The sequence below is a fragment of the Gavia stellata genome, chromosome 2 (assembly GCF_030936135.1).
Source record: "Gavia stellata isolate bGavSte3 chromosome 2, bGavSte3.hap2, whole genome shotgun sequence".
Lineage (NCBI taxonomy): Eukaryota > Metazoa > Chordata > Aves > Gaviiformes > Gaviidae > Gavia > Gavia stellata.
In genome coordinates this window covers 35,162,057-35,185,925 of record NC_082595.1, presented here as the reverse complement: position 1 = coordinate 35,185,925, position 23,869 = coordinate 35,162,057, and the positions used below count along the sequence as shown (strand labels likewise).

The following is a 23,869-nucleotide window of genomic DNA, read 5'->3' as shown; positions in this document are numbered from 1 at the left end:
TTAGGAGGATATGAACAGATCAGTTTATGTTGTTAAAAATACTGTTACCAGCACTTGGTAGTACTCTATTTTCTTCCTTAACTTCCACCAGCTACCCACCTTCTACATGAATGATACATGGGAATTTGACAAAGGTGTAATACATTAGTAAAGAAAAATGTATTTACCATAAATCTAAATCTAAACCATGCATAACTTAAAATCAGCAAGGGAAGGGAGCAGGTGACTAAATGAAACAGCTCACAGCTCACAGTTCACAGTTTAACAACAGCATTTAAAAGCAGTATTACCCTTCTTCCTTTTGACCATTAAATCAGTCAGAAGAAGGGTTACTTCATCTGCCAAGCACAGTAGTCCACTTCAAAATGCCACAGCACTGAAAAACAACTGCTGTCTACATACAATTATGTGAATACCAAAAGAAAAGCTGTAGACTGGTAAACTAGTTTACAATCGTATTTTGGACTCCAGTCTCCCAACCATAACCAACAGCACTGTTTCCTCATCATAGCCTCAGAAACAGCAACTACCATTTCTTTTCACAAAGCCTGCTGATTTTCAAAGATGTCACAAGCCCATCTGTTGAGTTAAAGAAAGGAAAGTCTCTGTAACTTTTTTAAAAAAGTCAGGAAAATTAAGCTGAATTCAAGTCAAATGTAGCAAGTGCCTGAGTATGAATTATTGCTGTGAGCTTAGCTGGAAGGGTAAAGGGTCTTAAATATGCTGTAAACCAGATATTCATTTCCTGAAATACAGCAACTTCTTGCTTTCCACTTTCAAGAGAGAAAAACTCAGTTAAATACAATGAACTAAAACATACTCAGATGTCAAATATTCTGGTTTGAGCAGTTCCACTGTGCTTCCTTCAAAACCTGAAATGAAGTTAATTAAATGAATTATCCTTATCCAAATCATTATCCTAGCAGCCTTTTAGTGTGTTTGCTGGGGAGCTTTGATGTCCTGTTTCCACAAGTGTCCCAAAGGAAAAAAAAAAAAAAAAAAATTATGTTGACAGACTTTCAGCCCTGAACATTGCACAACTGGCTGAAGGGCAAGCAAGGAGTTGCCTGTCTACAGCATCTGATCAGGAGAACAATCTCTGTGCTCTAATATTCCAACTGCTACAGGATCAGCATTGTCCTTAACTCATTTTTAATACTCGCCACTAACACTGGGGGAATAAAAAGTCTGTTTCAAGTCCAAAATGCAGCTTATGATTCAGAAATACACTTCTAGTGTATTTTATGACTGGTGCCCCTTTGTACAACAGCTATTTAATATTTTGTTTTCTTAAAAGCTTCCATAAAAACATCACAACCCTTTCATAAGCAAAACATGAGTTGCCACCCCCACCCCCCCAAGCTGCAGGCCAGCAGGGAAAAAGGCCCTATTTTTTATCATGGAGGAGGTGGTGAAGAAAAGGTGTTTTCCATTTTCTGTTGGACATGCACATAAGGAGAAATCAGCAGCAGAGCTATGTTAAAGTTTCATTAGAAAAACCCATCACTGCTTGCAATTCCCTCCTTTCCCTTAATTTCCATTTTCTTTATAAACACAAAATGCAGTTCATGCCCTTGAGCTTGTGCCAATGTATGATTTTTACAGAAAGGCCATGTGGAAAACTTAGTGGTTCAATATGATTTAAATGACCAAAAAAACCAAATAAGAGGATGACAGTTGTTTCAGATGAGATTGCTATGAAGTAGGAACTGAGCGCATCAACATCTGAAAAAAAGAAAGCTTTCACCTGTTTAACATACCTTATTCATTAGTTCAGACCACCCAATAGTGTCCTTTCAAGTTCATTTTCCTGAAATCTGAGGCTAAACCAGTCTTCATTTAATTCACAAATGTGTTTAGAGACACATCACCCCACTTAAAAGAAAAAAAATCTATTTGAAAAAAATCTATGTACCATTCTCATCTTGGATCCAACTCTTTTTTAGAGGGTTTTATTGGGCTTCGAGTTGCAAATACATGTTTGGCCTGGAAAAATGAACAGCCACAAATAAGTATCTTCAAGCTGTTACAAAAACATACTTTGTTATATTTTACAAAATAATTTTATCCTACTGTTTTTAAACCACTTGTAGATGTTTTCTTCAAGCAAGATTTATGCAGACTTAAACATATAAAAACCCAACCATTGAGTCTTCTGCCCTATGGCATACAGAAAGAACAACTGTCTGTCTAGTTACCATTCCCTTCCTATCAAGGCTCCCATATCTGCATACATAAGTAACTGATAAAGTGCCTAAAACGTTCTAGAGAACAACATCACAACATCACGCAGGTCTGGCTGAATTCTGAAAACATCTCTGTGATCAAAGTGTCTGTACACAGGAGGGACTTCTTTGCTTTAGAACATTTTTTTATTGGCTGTATGCTTTCCCGGCCCTGTACTACCATTGCCTTAAATACAGCAAAAAATCAGCTAAAGTTACTAAGCACCAAACCTGTCCTCTACTCCACCACTATGATCCCTACCAAAATTAAGGATAAACAAGAATAACTAAGGGATGACTCTTTCCTTTGGAGTGTTCTTGAAGATCTTCTGGTCACAAATTCATTACACATAATTATACAATCTACAAATTATCACTAAGGTAGATTTCCATGTATTGTGTTCTAACAACCGTGACCAGACAAAACCATCTGGACACCCCAAGCATTCAGACCAACCACTTGTATAACATGGAGCTCATGTTCTTCCATATATTGCCATAATTTACTTTAGCAAGACAGTCATCCTTTTCCAGAGGCCAAAAAAAAAAAAAAAAAAAAAAATTCAGCAGTAGTCACTGAACATTTCTGTTTTGAATCTTTGAAAAAACATGCACAGCATTTGTGCAAGTGATGAAATGCAATGTGTTTCTCCTTCAGATTAAATGAGTTTTTAAGATAAAATAGTTAATGTATAATACAGCAAAGCGATTTGGTTAAACATATACTGTTGCAGCCAACAGGATCAAGGTGATACTGTTTCAGCTGAATGCATTTTAGTTTCCAAGACAGACTGACAGGAAACAATGCATCTTCATCAGAAAATATATTCCTGACAGGAGTAATACACATTAGATTAAGTATTTAATCTATTTGAAGAATTTATCTATCAAGTCCATCCAGCTTTATGCATCTAGCACCTCTTGCTGTATCAATTATGTTGATTCCCTGTTTTAGCATAGTCTGCAGAGGAAGAGACAAGAAGTTTTGTTGAAATCAGATTTGGCTGCACCATGTTTCAAAATATTTTGTAAAAATATCCTTCATGAATAAAAACTTTGAACACTGCTTTGAGGAACTGATGTCAGGAAGATGGATTCATAAAGCATGAACAACCTGTTACAACAAAAAGATCAAATGATAGGAGTAAATATCATGGCAACTGAAATCAATGGCAAATCTTGCATTAAATGGAGCAAAATGGAGCAGAGCTGCGACTTTGTTCTGTTTCCAGGAAACACAAATGCATTACATCAGTTGAGATGCACTTCCCATCACAATGACTCGATTGCAGAGTCCCTTGGTAAACTACACTTGAGAAGGAACAAGCTACTGAAAACATCATTGACCTCTCCCCCAGAAGCTGTGTATCTCTGCCTTGTGCATAAAATATTAAAAATTTTCAGAATCCAAAGAAATTAGAGCCATCATTAATAGAACCTCAGTGCTACTGAGAGAACTAATAAAGATGTAACAACAACAAAAACCCAACAAATCTTTAGAAGGTCAAAAGAAACAAGACATGCAACTGTCTTACTGGCTTTTCAGCTACCAAATTTACCCCTACAAATACATTTTGACCTTATGACTAATTGCAATCAGATTTGACCAAACAATGCACGTATCAGATGAGTTCATGAAAACCAGCAGCTAGGAAGACCACAGAGACATGAACGAGTGGCTGCTAAAAGAGAACAGAAGTTCTGCCCACCTTACGAGAGGGCACAGGTTCCAGGCAGCACAAAGGCTAGGCAGAAAGAAATGAGTGGAGGAAGCAAAGAGAGAAGAAAAAGCAGCAGGAACATCCAGACTTCAGATCTAATGCCCACTGAATTCCCTGGGGTTTAGAGCTTATTGGTCTTTGTTTTACTTAATTTGAATTGCTCTGTCACAGGTGCAGAGTTGAGCAGATTCCCAGTGTTTCAGCAGAAAAATCATGCAAGCAAAGTAGCTGAAAATACGCATATAAAATGGGTACCACCCAAAGTGCTGCTCTCCTAAATTATGCATTGCTCCAAAAAAAGAAAGCATTATGGCAGTAAGATGACAGTATTTGTATTACAGTGTTTTACCAAAATAATTCATAAATACATAGCTATTTTTTTTCAGAACAGCATTATTACCAAACAAGCATGGGATAGAAATAAACTGCTAAAAACCGTATAAATAAATCCCAAGCCTGAATTCAAAAGGTTCACTGATCTGTGAATCAGCTGATCAGTTGATAGAACTGAAGGACTAAACCTTCACATGAAGATTTTGACAGCCAAACAATATAAAAGACACCAGTAAGTAAAGGACCACATATAACCTCCGGCAGTACAAGATAGGAAGTCACCATTATCCATGCTTCTGCATGTAAATGACAGTGTGCATGCTGAATAGCAACATAGGAAGATATCAGTAACCATCATCTAAACTGAAGATATATTACTTTACAGTCACTGTATGATTTTAAACTTGCTTATCTATTTCTCCTTATTTTCACCCTTTACTGATACTCCTCCCAAAAAACAATAATTATTTTGAAGTTCAAGAGCTCTGCCATAGTTTCACAAAGATTTCCCAACTTATGCAAAGATGCACGTTTGAGTTATAAAAACATCAACAAAAAACATCACATTACCAAACCGCAGTTCTCCCTCAGTACGGCATAATACTTCACTCTTTAAGCAACAGCACTGACTGCAGCACAATTAGCTGTGGCCAGACTGTACCAATAAATAGGGAGGAAGAAGAAACTATGTTCTGAAACTCAGACCAAATTCATATTAAAAAGTGAAGCACAACAGCTGCAAATTCTAATGCTCAAGATCAATAAATGACGCAGAAAATGGTAAGTGCCCAGAAAACTATGAATTGCAAATGCAGTGTAGAAGCATCTGAAGGATATCTTCTCTTCTGTCTTCTCTTTCATCTTTTTTCTCCCCCCATCCTTAGTGACGCTGGTGAGGTAAACTTGACATCTTTATTGTGCTTACCGTTTCTCAATGAATATAACGCTACTTGCTAAAACAGCAATTATTCCCTCAATGAAACTGTATCATAGAAAAGTGGCAGCAGCAGAAGTAGGTCTAATCAAAACTAACCATCACCTCACTTCATGGTTTTAATCTAAATTGGTTTCATTGTTAGCCTTGAAGAGAACGATGCACCATTATGTTTTTCTTTCAAAGCTCCTAGATCCCCAGTGTCTGGGAGCTGTTTACAGAAAAAGATAAACACAACAACAAATTAAGCCACAGGAAGCTATAGCAACATTCTCCTTGCATCATTAAAGCAATGTTGTCTGGCAGAGGGATCTCCAGATTAGAAGCCAGATCATGAAGTCTCATTGTGGCTCTGCCATTTTTCTCCTTTGTAGCCACTCATTAATTTGAAATGGTTTTCCCAATTGCTTGGAAAGATGACAGAGGTGTCCATGTTGTCTAATTTTTAGACAACCTCCTGGTTTAGAAAACTTCCAGGTTTGTTGCAAGAACTAGTCTGTGCTCACCCAGCACTTGGGCAGGGAGTTGGGGTGGTGGATATTATTATTTCAGGTTATCTCCAGTCATTGACGTATACACAACTAGTGAGTAGTCTTGTACTTCTCTATAATCCCTTTTGCATTCTTCAGTAATACACAAGTGACAAAAGTCTATTACTGCCCCATAGTACAAAAAAAATTATTTCATGCAACCACCACCAGTAGAAAAGACCATAAGACAACTAGCAATTCCACACTCCTCTGAAGGTCTTCAGTACGGAATTAGAAGGATTCAGGGTGTGCCGAGAGAAAAAGAAGATACTGAGTAACACTTCCTATCACCAACATCATGCACGTTCTGGTCTGGGTAAAGTACTACGCAAGCGAAGCAAAAAGTCTTGTGGGGGAAAAAACCAAACACCAAAACAAAAAATACTGAGCATGCAAGTAGAGACCTTCATAAAGCTGACTTCCAAGATGGCAAAATCTACATTACATAAATCATGCTATTTGCCCATCTCTGAAGGACACTTCCACCTTAGATAACATGTTTTAAACATGCACTTCCAACTCATTTTCAGAAGTTCATGAACCCTTTAAGGCATGCATCTTCTCCCTTTTTAATCCTGGTCTGTTTTAACTGAGAGCAGCTCCTCAATCTAGATCACCATGAGGCCACGCAAATGTGCCTGCACAAGGAAGGAGTACACATGTATAGGAAAAAGCAGCCTTAAGGAGGAAGAATTAGGCCATTTCTTTAAACAGGAGGGTTAGTTTATATGAACTTCAAGTGACCATGAAACTATGGCGTAACTGTATCAAGCACAGCCAAGTGGATCTAAGAAGAGCTGCTGATGAAAGGGGTTATCCGCTCATCAGCTCCCAGTGACATGCTGACGTGGCTTGTTTTCCCACCAGCACCAGTGATCCTCTGACTCCACAGTGAACTTATTCAGGACGTTAACCAGCAGAAAACTTACCCTACACCAGAGAGAGTCAGCAAGCACCTACCGTCTCATCTCCCTGAAACGGTTTGCTTTGGGGTCAGATACGTTCCAGCATTAACAGACAGAAAGGGGAACAAAGCAAGTAGGTGTAACAGTTTATGTCCTCATTGCTCCTAACAGCATCTTGCAATCTGCTTCTGGAGGTTACCAGCACACAAGTAGGACCCAAGGTCACTTTTGCAGTTATTCATCAATCTCAGCAGCCTACAGCTCAACATATTAGCAGACATTCACCTCTGCATGTATCACAGGTTAGGAAGCCAGACAATGTGCTTTAGCTTTTTTTCTGCTACCTCTGCTAAGCTGGTAGTGACTTCGAGCAGAGGAGCATAGGTTAGGTATCTCAGCTGCCACTAGTAGACCTGCCAGAGCTCATCTCCGAGAGGTCTAAAACCTACCAAATTTGTATTAGTTTAAGCCAATACAAAAGTCTTTATACAAACTTTCCAATCAGTTGACAACTCAGTTTTAAGTTCCAAAGTGAAGTTCAGCACAGGAAATCTCTATATTTAAACGAAGCTTAAGTCTTACCAATCTATGTTTAGCAAAAGAATTTCAATATTCCAATATTGCTCAATATAACTGTGTAACTTGTCTCGTGTTCTCTCTTCAATTTTGATATATATAGGAGATTTCAACTTCCTTACCATTCCTCCCTTCAGCTCCGTAAACACCAAAAGAATTGTTGTCAAATAAGAAAAACAAAAACCTCCTTTTACAAGTGCTTGGGAAAAAGTGTTTCTTGGCACAACAGAACAGCTAGTTGCTTTGATTCAAACACAAGTTGTTAAAACAAGATGTTGCAAAGTGCTAAGAGAGTAGTTCAACATATTTTTTTTTTAAAAAAAAGGTACACACAGCTGAATGGAGAAAAACAAACAAAAAATGAGCCTTGCTGTCAAATCAGAAGGTAAAAACTGCAGCATCATCTCGTAAACAAGAATCAAGGCTTGTCATGGACAAGAGGTAACCATCAGCAATGTAATCAGCCACAGTGATGTTAGCTGGAGCCATCCAAGACGATTCATGTTAAGAGACAGAGAAGGGGCATGCACTCTACATGTAGATGTATTTATGCTTTCATAAAATGTTAGAAAAAACAGGAACAAGGTGGATAAGTTAAGCTACAAATAAAGCTTTCAAAAAAAAAAAAAAGAAAAAACACACAGGGTAGAACAGGAAAACTTTCAGAATGACCTAGTAAAATAATGGTAAAAGACGTGACCAGCTGGCATACACAAGAGATTGTCAAATAGCAGTTAGCCGATCGGTGAAGATAACACTAAGCTACAAAAAGTGAAGAAACAAGTTAAATGGTTATCTGTAAGTACATTCATAAAGTACATGAGATTCACCAGTCACCATTTATTTATGCTGTTACTAAAAAGAGGAAAAAAATTGCAGTTAAGCAGAAAGAAAGCATTTGTGACATTAAAAAGAAAAATAACCCTCACACTTAAAAAACCCATAATCTTACACTTCAGTGAAAAGATTTCTTCAAAATTTGATGATTTGCTGGGAGATATTTACATATCAAATCTTTCATCTACCCCAAAAGAAACCTCTCAGAGTTTATAAATAGATTTCCCTATAAGGATGAACATTTTCTTCTGCTGTAATTGCATTCCTTTGAGCAATAAAAATGTTAAACTTGTCTCACAATTCCAATCTTCACCTTTTTCTATTTCTGATTTCTACCCCTTCAATACTACTGCCATAGATGGATAAGCCTCCATCATTTTTCCTTAACATAAGATACGCAATATCACCACACGCACTTCATTCATCCTTGTCAACTGACAAATTCTGTCTTCTCCTTCCCGTATGAACATTCATTTACGCATTTTAGCCACAACTTTTAAGAAGCCTTCCAAAGCAGCAAGTTGAGGAAACAAAGACAGACAAGCTAAATAATTGCACTGAGTCAGGCAGCAAGCCCTGTCCTCCAGCAATGGTCCCTTATTCACTGGATGCATCTTTCATTCAGGACTTTGGAGAACCTGGGGTACATTCACTAGAACTTGGACTGTAGAAACAAGGTCTGCCCTAGTGCCACAAACAGTATAAAGATTCCTCTGCTGATCCATATGGCTATGTCCCTATACAACAAAACAAAACACCCCAGAGCCTGTTCTCTAGCCACAAAGTAAAGGGGCATGACACAGCTTGTGTCTGCAAAGCTAAACTCTTCTCCTTACACAAGGTCAGAAGAGACAAGTACCATTCCCACTGCCTTCTGGGAACAGTCCCCCTTTGCTTTCTCCCAACACACATGCAGGCAGTTAGGCATCGGTCTAAACTGGACCAAGGAGCACATTAAAAATTAAACAGAATGGACAGGGCTAGAGCTCAAGCTCACATCCTCTCTGTGCTTAGTTGAGAAGTATAAGCATTGCATATAGCTCCAACAAACATCCAAAAAAGGTTTGAAAGAAACACGCAATCTACAAGCACATTCCTACCCACAACCAGCCTATGAAAGTTCCTACAATACGCCAGATGATCCTGTTGTCTCTACTACAAGAGCTAAGCCAGAAGTTGTAAGGGGAATGCACTGTTGTATAAATATTGGAGACTGAGACTGCAGGTCACCCATACTCTCTGACCTCTTGAAAGCACTTCTAAAAGGACACCTCTATTCCCAAGACCCTCTTGCATTCATATACATGAACTGAAGGCCACGGAACTACATTTAAGACTCAAGATTCATGAAAAAGCAGCGTCTCGAGGGTAGTTGTCTTGAAAGTCTTTACTGGTGAAAACTGAAGCCTGAAGAAACAGGAACAGTGAGACACATCCACACAAAAGCGATTTGCTCACAAGCGAGAGACAAAGGAGCCTGGCATTATGAAACCTGAGCATACTGGCTAAGGCAGTGCCTGTTTTAAGAACAGATGAGTTCAGTTTCCTGTTACATCAAACAGTAACTTTCATCAGTCCTACGTCTGCTTAAAAAAGCAAGGGAAAAAATCTCTACTGACATCACACTTAGGGCTGGGCAGACAGTGGCAGATTAGGAAATACAATGAGTCACTGCAAATACAGAACACGTAGCAAGAGTTTTCAAACTGCCATGCAAGATTTAGTCTTACCAAAAAAAAACGAGACAATGCAGCCAAAGTGAACTACACCAGAAGAAGAGCAGCAGCAGCAGCATAGTGCCTTCACACAACCAAAGCAGTTGGGGAAAATAAGAACATTGTAAAAAGGACAGGGTAAGACACAGGCCCACTGCAGGAAGAAACAAAATGAACACAATTCAGCAATCAAGAAGGAAGCATCAGCTAAAATAAGCTGATGGGTGGACAAGGAGGAAATAATATTAAGCCAAATATACAGACACAACTGAAAGAAAGAGAAAGCCATGCAAAGAAAGCACAGCCGACAGAGCTACGTTCCAAGAAAGAATTCACTCTGGAGAAGTTGCCAAGGTATCTGTATATGCATGAAAGAAAATCAAAATATAAACACAAAAAAACAGTGTAAGTAAAAGAATGAGTTATCATAAACTTAACTGCTGTGTGTTAGGGAAAAAAATCATTAGTGAAATACTAAGGCACATAACTTTTTTTTTTTTAAGAATAAGTCAAAAACCATTAGAAGAGAGGGTAGTAGCTTTACCCAGTTTGGAAGTAAGACACTATGGAAGAGATACAATGGGGAAATAAAAATTAGTAGATAATGAGGAAACCTACGAAAGAATAAACAGGATGCACACTTAGCCACCATAATTCAGGCTAAGCATCTTATTCTCTGAACCAGCAGAACACCCCAACTTTGCAGAAATGCTACTAAAATATCTGTGACAAAGAAAGTGGCATTTTTCCTGCCAATTAGGAAATTTCCCCACAGGGCAAAGCAAAGTTAACAGCATTATTAAGGTGAACACGGCAATGCTTGTCAGCAGCTAGAAATATCTGCTATTTTGGTACGTATGGATCAGAAGGATTAGAGACGCAACGTTTCTGTACAAAGTTGTCAGAACTTCAGATGCAAAAGTTTTCTTTCCTTTAGGAACTATTTCTGGCTTGACATTAGGGGATTTCTTTTTAATGCAAGTGGAAAGATAAGAGGAAGGAAGAATGCTGGAATTATTAACAGCTGAATAAACTTTGTTAAGAGAAGTACAGCTCAGCTGCACGGGAGTTGGTTGATAATGCAGAAACAAGGAATCAGATCAATAAGTGTTAATGAAAGCATTAAATCTTCACAGTTTCCAGACGGAAGGTGGATTAACTGGTCTCAAATCCTGACAATCTCTTATTTGGGTCCCAACATCAAAGAAGGTGAGATTACTACTGCTACTTCTATGTTGAGGGTTTTTATTATTATTTTAATTAGAAACCATTAAAATGAATATGAGTTCTCTAAAGGCAGCGAGTAACATCCACAAACCTTCTCTTTTGGTATTCTTGAGCCAGAATTACTTTGGAAAACCTTCAAGTGATACAAAGACCCCAATTCCAGTCCTACTGAGCCATAAGATTTCGCATCTCTTAATAATGTGACATTTTATTGTTAAAAATCTCACTCACCCACACTAAAACTTGTTATCAGAGTATTTTTCAAAAGAATATGAAATTTGGAAACACAGTATTTTTTCTTCTTAATGCCACCTATGACAAGGTGCTTAGGAGCTGGAAATTAAGAAAGCTTCCTGTGGCGAATCACTGGGAAGAAGAGATATAAAAAGAACTCTGAAATAAAGGTGTTCCTTGTAAGTATGTAAATGATACACATTTTTGAACTAATTCATACTCTTGCCAAGTTTTTTTTCCCCCCCAAGAACATAATTAGCATACTTCTAAGTTGAAGCAACGCATTCTCAATGTGCACTAACAGTAAAGATGAATTCATCAATTTACCATAAAAATTTAGAACTTGTTAACCAGATTATCCTTCTCCCCTGCAAAAACAAACACATCATGAGCATTTTGGAATGTTCATTTGTTAATAAAGTCAGAATTGCGAGTCTGTTACCTGCCTTTTGAACTGTCTCATTCGAGTGTGCAACACATCAATACATTGTCTGGCATAGCAGAAGCCAAAGTCTTCTATAAACATCAGCCAAGCTGGTTCCTCCCACGCTAATGATGACAGCTTGACAAGAAGTGATGATGAAACCACAGAAATACACCACTTTCTCACAAGCTTTTAAAAAGGGGACAAGGGGGGCGGGGGAAGCCCACCTCCCAGGATGAAAATCCTGTTTCCTCACCTTGAAACAAATTAGAAAGAAAAAATAGCATCATTTAATAGAAGAGGTCAAAGCTGAGGCTTGACTCAGCACAGTTGCCACGTCCAACCACATCAACTTGTCACATCCCACAAGATAACTGAGGCTGAGTTGTGAAGAGCCTTCAGATGGCAAAGGAAAGAAGTACTGCACAGAGCTGTCAATCAGTAGGTGGCACTCTTCAAACTCTGATAGTGGGAAGCCAAGTAATAGCACAAGCGAGGACACATTACATAGCAAAGTCTGGATCTTTAGCAGAAATATCAACAAGAAATATTGAAAAAATTTAACCATAACTGACATCCATGAGGAATGCAATGGCTTCATTTCAATAATATATACAGCAATCCTTGTACATAATCTCTGAAGTTCCTAAGAATTATAATTTTTGAGTGCTATAAATATTTTTGATTAACACTACTGTATACTAGTGTACTAAAAACAGTATCTTAAGAAATTATCCATTACTTCTGCAGAACACTTTGAGTGCAGCCTTGTAGCTAACTAAGTAGATGTAAGTCAAAATCGTGAATGATTTTTATTTTTTTAACATAACAAAACATAGTATAATTATTTAGGTTTTGCCACAGCTGTTCTTCAAAGCTGGGCAGTAAATTTGTTACAATAAATGGAATAGATAACTAAATCTTTACAATATAGGAATTGTTATTTCTGTGATATTTACTGATGAAGATGTGGCCCACGCACCAAAAGATTCAATTGTTTTTAGAGTTCAGATCAATACAAGATATAACAAAAGCAAAAACATTGCTCCATAAAACAGGTGTCAAATTTTCCATTCCTGCAAATAGTGGTTCTTCATTTCACAATTTTAGACCCTTTTTTGTATTTTAAATACAGATTGAAATCAATACACGTTACTGCTCGTTTGATAAAACAGTAAAGGAAGAGTAGATTTAGTAACAAAGTTCAAGTACAGGTACTTGTAATTGAAACAGCCAGCAGAGGGAGTATAAAAACAAAATTAAAAAAAAGCCCTTTTTGTTTTCATATATATTTTTTTCCTTATGATCTTAGCTTTCATTTAGAATAATAGTGCCAAAAGTGCAAAAACTAGAATACTGTAAAAGACATTGAACTTTGAAGTATTAAACATAATGACTTGAAACTAAAACACTTTTTAAAGTAGCATTAAAAAAAAATTAGCTCATATTAGCCTCACCAAACTGAAATACGATTTTAATCACAGACAAAGTTAACATTCTATTAAATGAATGTGTGTTATTTTTAACAACAAGCTGCATACGCCATTTCTAAGTTATAAATCCACACACACAGAGACTCTCAGTCTTATTTTCCAAATTTAAAACTAAGTTCATGATTCGAGAACATTGAGAGACTGTTAGGCATAATCTATTTGTACTAGAATACAGCACAAAATCTTAAAACTGAACTGTTGCACTGATCTGTACAACAGAAAATTTAAAACCAAGTAAGCCAAGTATATGCCCTAGATCATTTCCACTAATGAGCATTCACATGACTGTTTCAAAATCAACTCACTAAGTCACGTATATGCGGAAATAAAAACTCATCTTTACGCTTTCAGGTTTTCACCATGTCCAGCCAATGAGTATGGCTTGAACACGAGCAAAAGGAAGAAGGACACAAAAAGGGTGATTGGAGCCGCCAGCCTTGCGTTAGAATCTTAAATGAGCTGCCATCCTGCTCGCACAAGTGACAAAGAGAAACCAACTGCCAACTCACCTACACTATCTCACCGTGCATAATCACACCTTCCACAGTCCATTTTACACAAGGAGCAAGCTTACTGAGTTAACAGTGAAGGCGTTACCTCCTTTCTCAAGGCCTAGGAGCGCTAGGTACCCCCAAGCCATCAGGCAAACATGGGCAGCAGAGCTGAGGAGTCAAAGGGACAGAGTATTAGTTATTTCAAATGTAAACTGCATGCTTTATAGACAACCATTTGTAAAAATGTCTGACTCAGACAAACAAGCCCTCCTTCACTGTTAACTGCTTGTGTCCGCACGGTTTCCATTCCCTTCCCATGCCATTCCTTGCTGTCTGCCCTATGTATTGGTCCGTTATCCCTCTAAATAGAATGGCATTGCTTCAGACCAGGATACATGGTGTTCCTATACATTACTATAAAATGTGGTATTATGAAACATCAGTCCTGATGGGAGCAGCTGAATGACATCACTTACCATAACTATACACCACTTCAGTGACAATTTTGCTTTCAATTAATGCGGAGCCAGAATCCCTGGGGTGAAAACCAGAGACAATTCTGTTTTCTACATCAGCATCTAAATTTTAAGGATGATTTAATTGTAAACCAAACCCTGTCCACCTTTACACATGGGATTCATTGCTGAAGATCAGCATTTGGCTTACAGAACCCTGATTGCAAGTAATGAATATACAGACCAGGAAAAAAAAGAAAGTCAAGCAAAGATTAACTTTCCCATTAACGCAGGTAACAGGAATACTTTTAACTTTATTTAAATGTTAATTGCTATTTTCTTCCACAACTACAGATCTTACGACATCTACTCTTTCTTAGAGTACTACTCAATTGGAAAGTCTTAGCATCTGGCATGTGAAGGTGCAGGATAAACTTGCTGCATCACAAAAAAAAAAAAAGCCAGATAAAAGGTCACTCTGTATAAAATATCAATATACCAGTAATACCCTGACAAGCAGAAAGCCCCCATACTGTAAAATACTCATACCTGTGAGTAGACTCATGGGACACAGATGAAATACGCTACACATATGCAGCTTGAGACACCTTGAATGTAGAAGGAACATGGGATGCTCCCCTGAAGGTAAGACGTTTCACAGAAACCTGGAATACCTGGCAGCTTGCAGCATGCTAAATACGGTAGAACTCCACTTGAGAATTGATCCAGGATGTTAGGTACTAAAAATTTCTCAAAACACTGTGTTATGGACCAAGTTACAGATTTTAAACAGTTAAGAAAAACAACACACACCACACAAAGTTCATATACACTTCTGCAATCCAGTCCAGTACTGGACTAAAAACCTAAAATTTTAATAATATCAAGAACCTTCTAACAAAACCCTGACTGGAGAGCATGCAAGTTGAAAGAGCACAGAGGAGGAAGAAGAATACATCTCTAGCGATTTCACTGTTTTCCAGTCTTGAGGATTCTGTTAAGTCACTTTTAAATCTCCCTTCCAAAAGAGCTCATCTCAACCCTCTTCCCTACAGAACTCCTCAGTTTGCCCGTAAAAATATTTAGACTTTTTTGTCTTTAAAGTCAAACAGTATATATATGTGTATATATATACACGTATGATTTAGAAGCTAAAATACAATTCAGGAAACAAAAGCTAGGAGATATAGCACATTATCTTCATTATTCTACATGATCTCATCCTCTTCAAAACAATAATAGCCTTCCGGCTGCACTGTAACCAGGACTGTGCACAGTACTCCAAAGAGTTGGACAAGTACTCTTTGCAGTAGCTGCACTAGAACTGAATAGTATCTTGTTTGACTTCCCTCCACTCCTTTTTTCAGCCTGGTTTCCTAAGGAAATCAGACTTATGCAATCACTCAGGGAGGGAGGGAAGTGTACGCATATGTACATATGTATGCACATGGATGTCTGTCCCTCTGACCTCACTAATACCTTTTGAGCCCATTGGCCAGTTTCAATCACATTCAAAAGAGAAGTAGAGATATCAGGCATTTAGCTTCTTGAAAGTTTCATGAGAGCAGGCTGCAGGGCACAGAAAGTGTCTCCGCAGAGAGGCTGCATGTCTTCTTAGACATCAGTAAACAGTAAACTCGGAGGGGAAAGAACCGTTCTGCTCCTTTCCTGCCTGCAGGAAAATCTTCAGTCAGAGGTCACAATCAAAGATGACCAGGTTTCTTGTGTTCAAGTGTTCATAAAATAGCTTAAGCTGAATTCACCGTTGCTTTTAAAACGGTGTTTTGAACAGAGTTGATGTTTTCCGTGTCATCTTTTTCTTGGTCCAGCATAGGGGAGAATTGCCCTACATGACACACATTGCCTGGCTCGGTCCCTTGCTCCCAAGACCACTTATTTTAAAACATCAGAGTTGCACCACACACGACAGCATTCTAGCCCTCCCAAACACAGACAAAATAAAAACTGGAAGAGCTTAGGATTCCCTTCAGGCCTCAAAACTAAATAAGTATGTGGCTCTGAAACATAATCAACTATTGCATAAAGTTTCAAAAAGACAATGCAGCAAATATATGGTCATCTTTATTCACCTCTACCGTAGAACAGAACAAGTACTACCATGCTTGCAGGCTATTGTGCTAAAGATAGGTGGAAGGCAATAAGACAAATAATAGGGTTTCAGCCGACATCTCTATAGTTCTTCTCACATCCCCCCAAAATACATACATGTGTCAACTACGTACTATTCATCTGTATCCAAAAAGCCACCTAATAAAAGTACGTTAACAGACTAAAATGCAAGTTTAGGGACACTTTAAGGCATAAATCTATGATTTAAGAAATTAACACAAAAAGAAAAAAAAAACAAACCAAAAAACAAATAACCGCATCTGACTGAAGTCACCCTAAGCATCAAAACATTAGGCAAGCAAAAAAAGGCTCTGATTAAAAAAAAAAAAAGATGTATTTTAGCCCTGATACACACTCCGCTTGGGAATTCATAAATCCCAAGACCAAACTGAACCCCAGCACATTTCCCGGCGGGGCGCTGGAGCTGAGGGCTGGCGGGAGGGCACGGGCAGCCCAACCGCGGGAGGTTTCAGCCCGAAGCCCCGGGGCACCCACCCGGCGGGGCGCGGTGTATGAGTGAAACGCCTCGGGGAGGGAAGGCGGCAGCGGCAGGCTCGGGGCCAGACACCCGAGGGGGAGCCGGGCCGTGTCCCTATGAACGGGGAGTTTCTGCCATGCGAAACCCTCCTCCCGCCGCTCACAACCCGCCTCAGCGGCTCGGGCCGGCCAGCGGCCCCCGCTGCCGCCGGGCTCCCCCGCCCAGCGCGGGGAGGGCACTCGCCGAGCCCCGCAGCGAGAGGCCGAGCGGCTGCTCTCGCCCCACTCCCGGCGCCCGACACGGGGCGAGCGCGGCCCCGCGCCCTTCCCCCGCGTTTGGGCTCGGCGGGAGCGGTGAAGGTTTCGCCGGCAGCGGAAGAGGCTCGCTGCGGAGCGCCCTTTACGGAGCGCCTCAATGCCCCCTTTATTCCGCCCTCCCCGCCAGCCGGTCACTATCCTCGCTTCAGCGCCAGCCCCCACAGCAAGGAGCACATGTTTCCTTCTCCGGCTCCTCGCCCGCCTTGCAATGAGCCACGGCCAGGGGAAGGTGGCACCCAGCACCAAAGCCGGTTCAAAGCCACCGAATTTGCAGGCGTGTGGCATATCTGACGGGGGGTGCAGAAGCAGCGACACATTTCACCCTTTTCGCCCTCCACCGCCGCTTCTCTGTCAACTGCCGATACCATAATGCTTCCTTATTGCCTCTTCAAGTAAGTAGGGGGGAAAGTCTCCGTTCCCCTACGCATCATTCCTGAGCAAATTAAGCATGCACCAAGTGAAAGGCTGGCACACATACACGTAGAGTTGTCTGATGCCGAAACGATGCCGAAATCCCCGAGGCGTTAACAGCCAGCTGACACAAAGAGCACGCAGTTACATCGAGCATCTCCTTTGTCCGTGCATCCTCAGTACACACCCGGCCGCTCCTCCATGCGTCCACGCACGCCCCACGTATACGGCCCCTTTGTGTCTTCGCCTCCCCCCCACTCACAAAGAAATGCCCTTTCCTCAAGGCATGCACCCAGCCTCGGACACAGCCCTTCGCCTCCCCCCGAGACACGCGCGACCCGCCGCCGGGCACAGCGCTCCGGTACCTACTTGTGCTCAAGAAACAGTCCGTAAACCTCCTAAAGCAGCTTGCAGAATTAGATCCATCTTCCATGTCTGGCCCTAGGAGCAGGGGAGACGAGAAGGAGAAGAAGGCGCCTCTCTGCCGCTGCTGCCGCCTAGGAGTCCTGCTCCCGCCGGGGCCGTCGCCTCCTCGGATCCCGTCGCCGCGGGCTGCTGCTGCTGCAGCACCGAGGGAATTGCAGGACCACGGGCGAGAGGCGGCTGGGGAGAGGAGGAGCCGGGAGTGGTGCTGCCCGGGGCCGCCGGCTGCGGAACGGAGCAGCAAGCCCTGGATGGAGGAAGAACAGAAGAGTCTCCTCCTGCCGCTGCCGCCTGGATGGGCGATCAAGTGAGCTGCTGCTGCTGCTCCGCCAACATCTCTTCCTCCTCCTCCTCCTCCTCCTGCCGCTCTCGCTGCCTCTCCTCCTCCTTCCCTCCCTTGGAGACTTGTGAGGTTAAAGGAAGACGAGGAGGGGAAACGAGGAGGCGGCGGCAAGAAGTAAAAAGAAGATGGAGAAGCGGAGGAAAAGGAGGGGATTGGAGCGAGGAAAGGAGCCGCTGCCGCTCTGGGGACGATGCTGGCGGAGGCGGCGGAGGAGGCTGTCCCTGCAGCACGGCTCCTGCTGCTGCTGGTGGTTGTTAGGAGGAGAGAGAGGGAGCTGCAGGCAGCCGAGCCGCCTCCAAGAGCGGGGGGAGGAGGAGGAGACCCGCCGCTGCCTCCACCTCCGCCGCTCTGGCCATGGGAGTGGAGCGGGCGGCTGCCGGAGCCGGGCTTTTCCCCGGGTGCTGCAGCCAGGGGGGCCGAGGGGCGGGATAAGATCCGCTTCTCCGGGTTGGACATGCTTCCGCTCTTCCCTCCCTTTCGCCGTAGTTTAAGGCAGGACGTCTAGGAGAGATACCGGAGTACAGCGAAAGGGGAAGCCGAAAAAGGCCGGAGCCAAACGAGAGGCAACGCGCGGTTCGGTCCTTCGTTCCCTCCAGCAACCCCCGGGGAGTGTTTCCTCCGCACCCCGGCTCCCCGCCCTCATAAAATCCTCACATTTCCGTTCCCCCTTTAGGCCGGAGGGGACAGGGCGCTACTGACCGCCAAGCGGTTCCGATCCCTCTTTAAAGTCCGCTTTTCCTCATGCTCCCACCTCGCATTCAAAGCAAGAAAACGGCAACAATCTGTATTTCCTTCGAGCGAGGCAATTATTGCCCCGTACGTGCGTGCGCGTCTGCAAAGAGGCAGATAAAATCACTGCAGTGCCGCTTCCAACACCAGCCCGGCCGCCAGAAAACGCCCACTGGCGGAGCCAGCGCTTCCCAGGCTGCCTCCCTTCCTCTCATTGCCAGGCGCGCACACACAGGAGCTACAGCACAGCGGTTACCTAAAGGCAACGCAGGGAGAGACACGAGAAAAAGATCCTCCCTATGCGGCCTCATTCTTTTAAACAGATATTGCCAGCCACCGAGATCAAAAGGCAGACGCCCTGCGGCGCCTGGGATGAAGATGCCAGAGAGCTGCCCCTGCGTTTCTGTGGGGCATCGAACCCCCGTTCCTCTACGGGGATGCACAGTCCCTCCCCGATGCCCCGCATCACACGTGTTTGCTTCAGCCCCCTCTCTCCCCTCCCCGCCCTCAATCTCTACTTGGCACACCTGCAGCCACCTACCCCTCAGCCCCAGCCCTCCAAGCCGTCCGGCTCCCCGAGGGGCTACCTCAGACCCTGGCCTCAGGTGCGGCGTGGCTCCGGGGCCGCCACCGGCCTTGTTCCACAGGCACAGGCGGCGCCGCTCACCAGCAGAGCCTGTCGCGCCGACCAGCCGCCACCCCAACTCCGTGGCGGGGTCCCCGCGCAGGCGGGGTCCCACCCCGCAGCCCCCAGACGGCCCCGCTCCCCGCGAAGGAGCGTCCCGCCACCGCCGCCGGCCCCTCGGACGACGCCTCGCCTCGCCTCCCCGCCCCGCCAGCCCGGCCGCAGCCCGCCCGTCCCGGCGGCGCGGCGCCTCGGCGGGCCGCGCTACGGCGTCCCTCAACGGGGCAGCCGCCGGGCAAACGCCCGGCCAAGGGAAGCCCGAGGGCGGGCTCGGAACGGAGCGGGGCCGAGGGCTGCGCTGGAAGCTCCCGCCCCACATATTTCGTTTTCGCCCCGAACTCGCTCTGCCCTGGGCGCCAGCCGCCGCCGAGAGGCGGGCGAGGAGATCCAAGTCTACCGGAGTTCACCTCCGGCAGCGGGGAGGGGGGGCCGGCGTCTCCAACCGGCCGCGGGGCTCCCCTCAGCCCGGCCTCCCCCGGCCGGGGCGCTTCCTTCGGGTCGAGCCGAGCGAGACGCGGCGGATGGGCAGCCGTTGTCCCGCGCCGCCTGTCAGCTTAACGGAAGGAACCCCAGGGCAACGGGCGGCCCGCCGCCGCCCTGCCCTCCGGGGACAGCCTCTCCCCTCGCCCCGCAGCCCCGTCAGCGCCGTTAAGCGGCGAGGATCGTTCGTGGCCCGGGCCGCTCGTAGAGCCCGTGGCACCCCTGCCCTCGCCCTGAGGCGGCGGCGCGCACCTGGGCGGGGGCCGCCCTGCCCTCGCCCCCGTTCGCCCGGCGGGCGGCTGGCGGGCAGCGGGGCTCTCCTCGCTTGCAGAGGGGACGCTGAAGCGCAGAGCCGAGCCGCCCGCCCGAGCGCCGGGCTGGCAGCAGCCGGCTCCCTGCGGGGCAGCCTCGGCGCCAGCCGCCAGCGCGGAGGGCACCTCCCGGGGCTCCGCTGTGGGGCTAGGCCGGCCCACGCCGCAGTGCCATCCCGCCTCGGCAGCACGTCCCGGCCGAGGCTCCCTCTCCTCAAGTACCTGGACGGGGCGGAGGGAACCGCGTTCCCCAGGCAGACGGCCGGCTCCCCCGGCGCTCCCGCCCGCCAGCGGGCGGAGAAGCGGCCGCCACGGCGGTGCCCGCCCGGCGGGGGCTGCCGCCGTGCCCCTGGCGGCAGATTTTGTTGCGGTGCGCCGGGGACCGGCTCTCGGCGGCGGGGACCCAGGCGGGCCGGCGCGGGCGCCGCCCTGCTCCGGGGGGCTGGGGGCAGGCGCCGCGGAAACCGTTGCAGATGCTCGCGGAGAAGTTGTTTCCTTCGCTGTCGCCAGCGGGGCACCCGAAACGCGGGCCGTTCGGTTTTCCTCCTCCCTCTTCCGGAGACCAAACCTCCGCGCCGTCCGTCCGGTGTGACTCCAGGTGCTGCGTTAGCGGGTCTGGGGGAATCCCCATCCAGCCACCGCAATCTTCCTATTTCCGTTCACAATTAGGCTCTTCCCTTTCGAATTTCGACTCCTGCTTTGAAAACAATATAAACCTACGCTTTTGGGTTTTATTTTAAATCGTTCAGGTATTTTATATATATATCTTTTCAGGACTTCTTTTAATGCTAGAATACACACTAACTCCAGCCAAAGTTAGAGTCTTTGTGTATCACTGTGAATCTGGAAGGCTGCAAAAGAAGATGTTCCACTAAAAATTACAACGCTTTCAAATTAAAATGTGTTTTCAGCTAGTTGAACGTTCTGTAACAGTGAGAAACAATCCACAGAGTTTGCAAAAGGTTTAAAATGCCAAAACAACTCAAAGATTCTCATTTAAAAAAAACAAAACAAAACCCCCCACAAAACAAAAAAAACCTCAGAGAGGGCAGGTTTTACTAAACTGTTTTCATCTGCATCGTTCTTAAAACCTGCTGTTGCCTAAAAATCCTGAACTAAAACACAGAAAACTGCATCTGCTTCTATGATCCATTTTCTTTTAGTAAATTTGACTTTATCAAAACGGCTTAATAACTTCAATTTCATAGATCTATTTGTGTGAAGTGCTTTTATTTCCTTAAATCCCAACATTATTTACCTACTTTACTTATAGAGCTTTTCTCTCAACTGCAGGAGGATCACTAGAGATCCAGCAAATATTTAAATTCTCTGAGAAAAAGCTTAGCTGATGGAAACAAAACTTCGGTGAATTGTGTTTTGTTGTTGCAGCCTCTTTGCTTAACAACTTCGTATTAGAAAATCTCTTTTACTAAGATGTTGAAACTGAAAGAGATAATCGGACTGAAATGACTGACAAAAAGCAAGAGCTATTCACCTGAAAAAATGAAAGGTGCTCCTTTAGACAGATTAGTCCCCAATTGTTCTGTCAATATCGTGAGTAAATTACCGAAACTTTACATCGTCGATTTATAATTGTAGAAATCTTGTTTGACTATGCTAATCTATGCTAAATTCCTCAATTGTCATTCATCCAAACTACAGTTGTTCAAATATCACTGCCTGAAACTGGGTATCTGTGTATTTATACAAGGACTGTGAATTGTGCATGTATAAATATGGATGTGTATATTCAGCAAACCAGGCAAAAAACATTTTGATTTGTAAGAAATCATCAGATATTCTAGACAAGCAGCTTTCAGGTTAAGGGTTATTTACAAACTGTTCATTTGCTTATTATTCATTAGCCACTGGCAATTCATACCTGATTGGTCACCTGCTTCTTGGCTGGGCAAGCAAAAGCAATTACAGAAGAAAAGTTAGATGACAGTGAAAATTAATTTTCAAGCTCTGTACATATATATTTGTAAAATATATGGATTTGCAGACAAGTCAAAGATGCCTGGTGGCCATCTCAATACCTGGGGATAAATTAGTGATTAATCCCATTTGCTCATTCCCCAATCTATCTGTCAGTCTGGGTTTTCATTGCTCAGTCAGCATGGCAGTTTCCATTGCCGCAGAGCGATGATGTCACTGTGGTACTAACCGTACACCCACATCATTTACCGGAAAAGTCTCACCCACTCCAATAGGAATTTTTGATGTGAAACAGTAAGGTTTGCTACATCATCCCAAAAAAGGATTTTAAAAACTCTGAAACACAAAGAAATGCAAATTAAAATACTCTGATGCATCTACTTCATCAGGTGCAAGGGTTCTGGTATGAATGCGCTGTCTCAGTGCAATGGTCGGCAAAAGTCTTTGGTTGTATGAGGATGGGTAAATGCGATTTCACAAGAGTTCAGGAGTTGGAGTTCCCACTGAAGCCATCAGGAGGTCTAGCAGGCATCGTACTTCCAGGAACAGGCCTGGTTTGAAAACAGCAAATAAGCCTGTTTGGCAATAATTTGGCAATATTAATTGAAATACTTGAAGGAAAACATTGTGGGGAAAAAGTAAAATCAAGTTATAACAATGGTTGTTTGGTATTAAATACAGCTTAAAACCAAACACCTGTTCTTTCCCAATTCTGTCTGCTACATTTTAAGAATGACAGTGACTCATCTTTTATCTGGTCCCTCTCTTTTGCCTGGTAAATCCTCTTATCTCACTCATCATCCTTATATCCTAAGAGTCCCCTCTATGATGTATGATCAATTCCTTGAAAAAAATAAGGAATAAGACATATTATGGGGAAAAGGAGTTTAGAAAAATGTAGGATGAAGGCAGGAGAGTTGCTGAATGGAACCAACCACCTGAGTGTTGGTGGAGCAGGAGCAGCCACAATGAAATACAGAGAAGGCAACATGCTGGAAAGGTGGGGCGGGGGAGCAAAAGGATAAATGCAGCTAAAACCCAAGTTCTAGAGCTGAGTAAATATAGCCCCAAATTAAATCCTTTATGGAAAAGTCCTGTGCAAGTTATTAAAAATAATTGCATTTTTTTCTAGGGTTTTTCTGCTAAATGATCTTACAGAATACAGTAATTATTACCCAGCTACTGAATTGCTATCATAAATTAGAAACCTACAGAACAGACATTGTTTCCTAAAGCCTTATTCTATAAACCTTTAGAGTAATTTATAGAGAACCCTATTTCATAAGTGATTCTTTTTACAAAGGATTATTCTCAAACGCCGTACACATGCAAGGAGTAAATTTGTTTAAAGGATATGTATCGGCCATTTTCTTTGATTCCCATAAGCACTCATACAAGCCACCTCTTTTCCACAAGAATATTAACTGCAAGTGTTGATAACGTGCAAACATGTGCTAGCAGCCATCTTGAAAGTGTTTCTGGGAATTACCTAGTCCAGATGCAGAAGAAATACTGAGAGAT

The 23,869-nt window shown here is 43.5% G+C and overlaps 1 protein-coding gene across 1 annotated transcript in view; it reads right to left on the bottom strand.

Annotated features, from left to right (window-relative positions):
- Nucleotides 1-18,661, bottom strand: part of PDE10A (phosphodiesterase 10A) — a 188,064-nt gene extending 169,403 nt beyond the window's left edge. The window contains exon 1 of the mRNA XM_059835550.1: nt 17,809-18,661. Coding sequence (XP_059691533.1) covers nt 17,809-18,661 — 853 coding nt within the window. The remainder of the gene's footprint in view (nt 1-17,808) is intronic.
- Between the last annotated feature and the right edge of the window lie 5,208 nt (nt 18,662-23,869).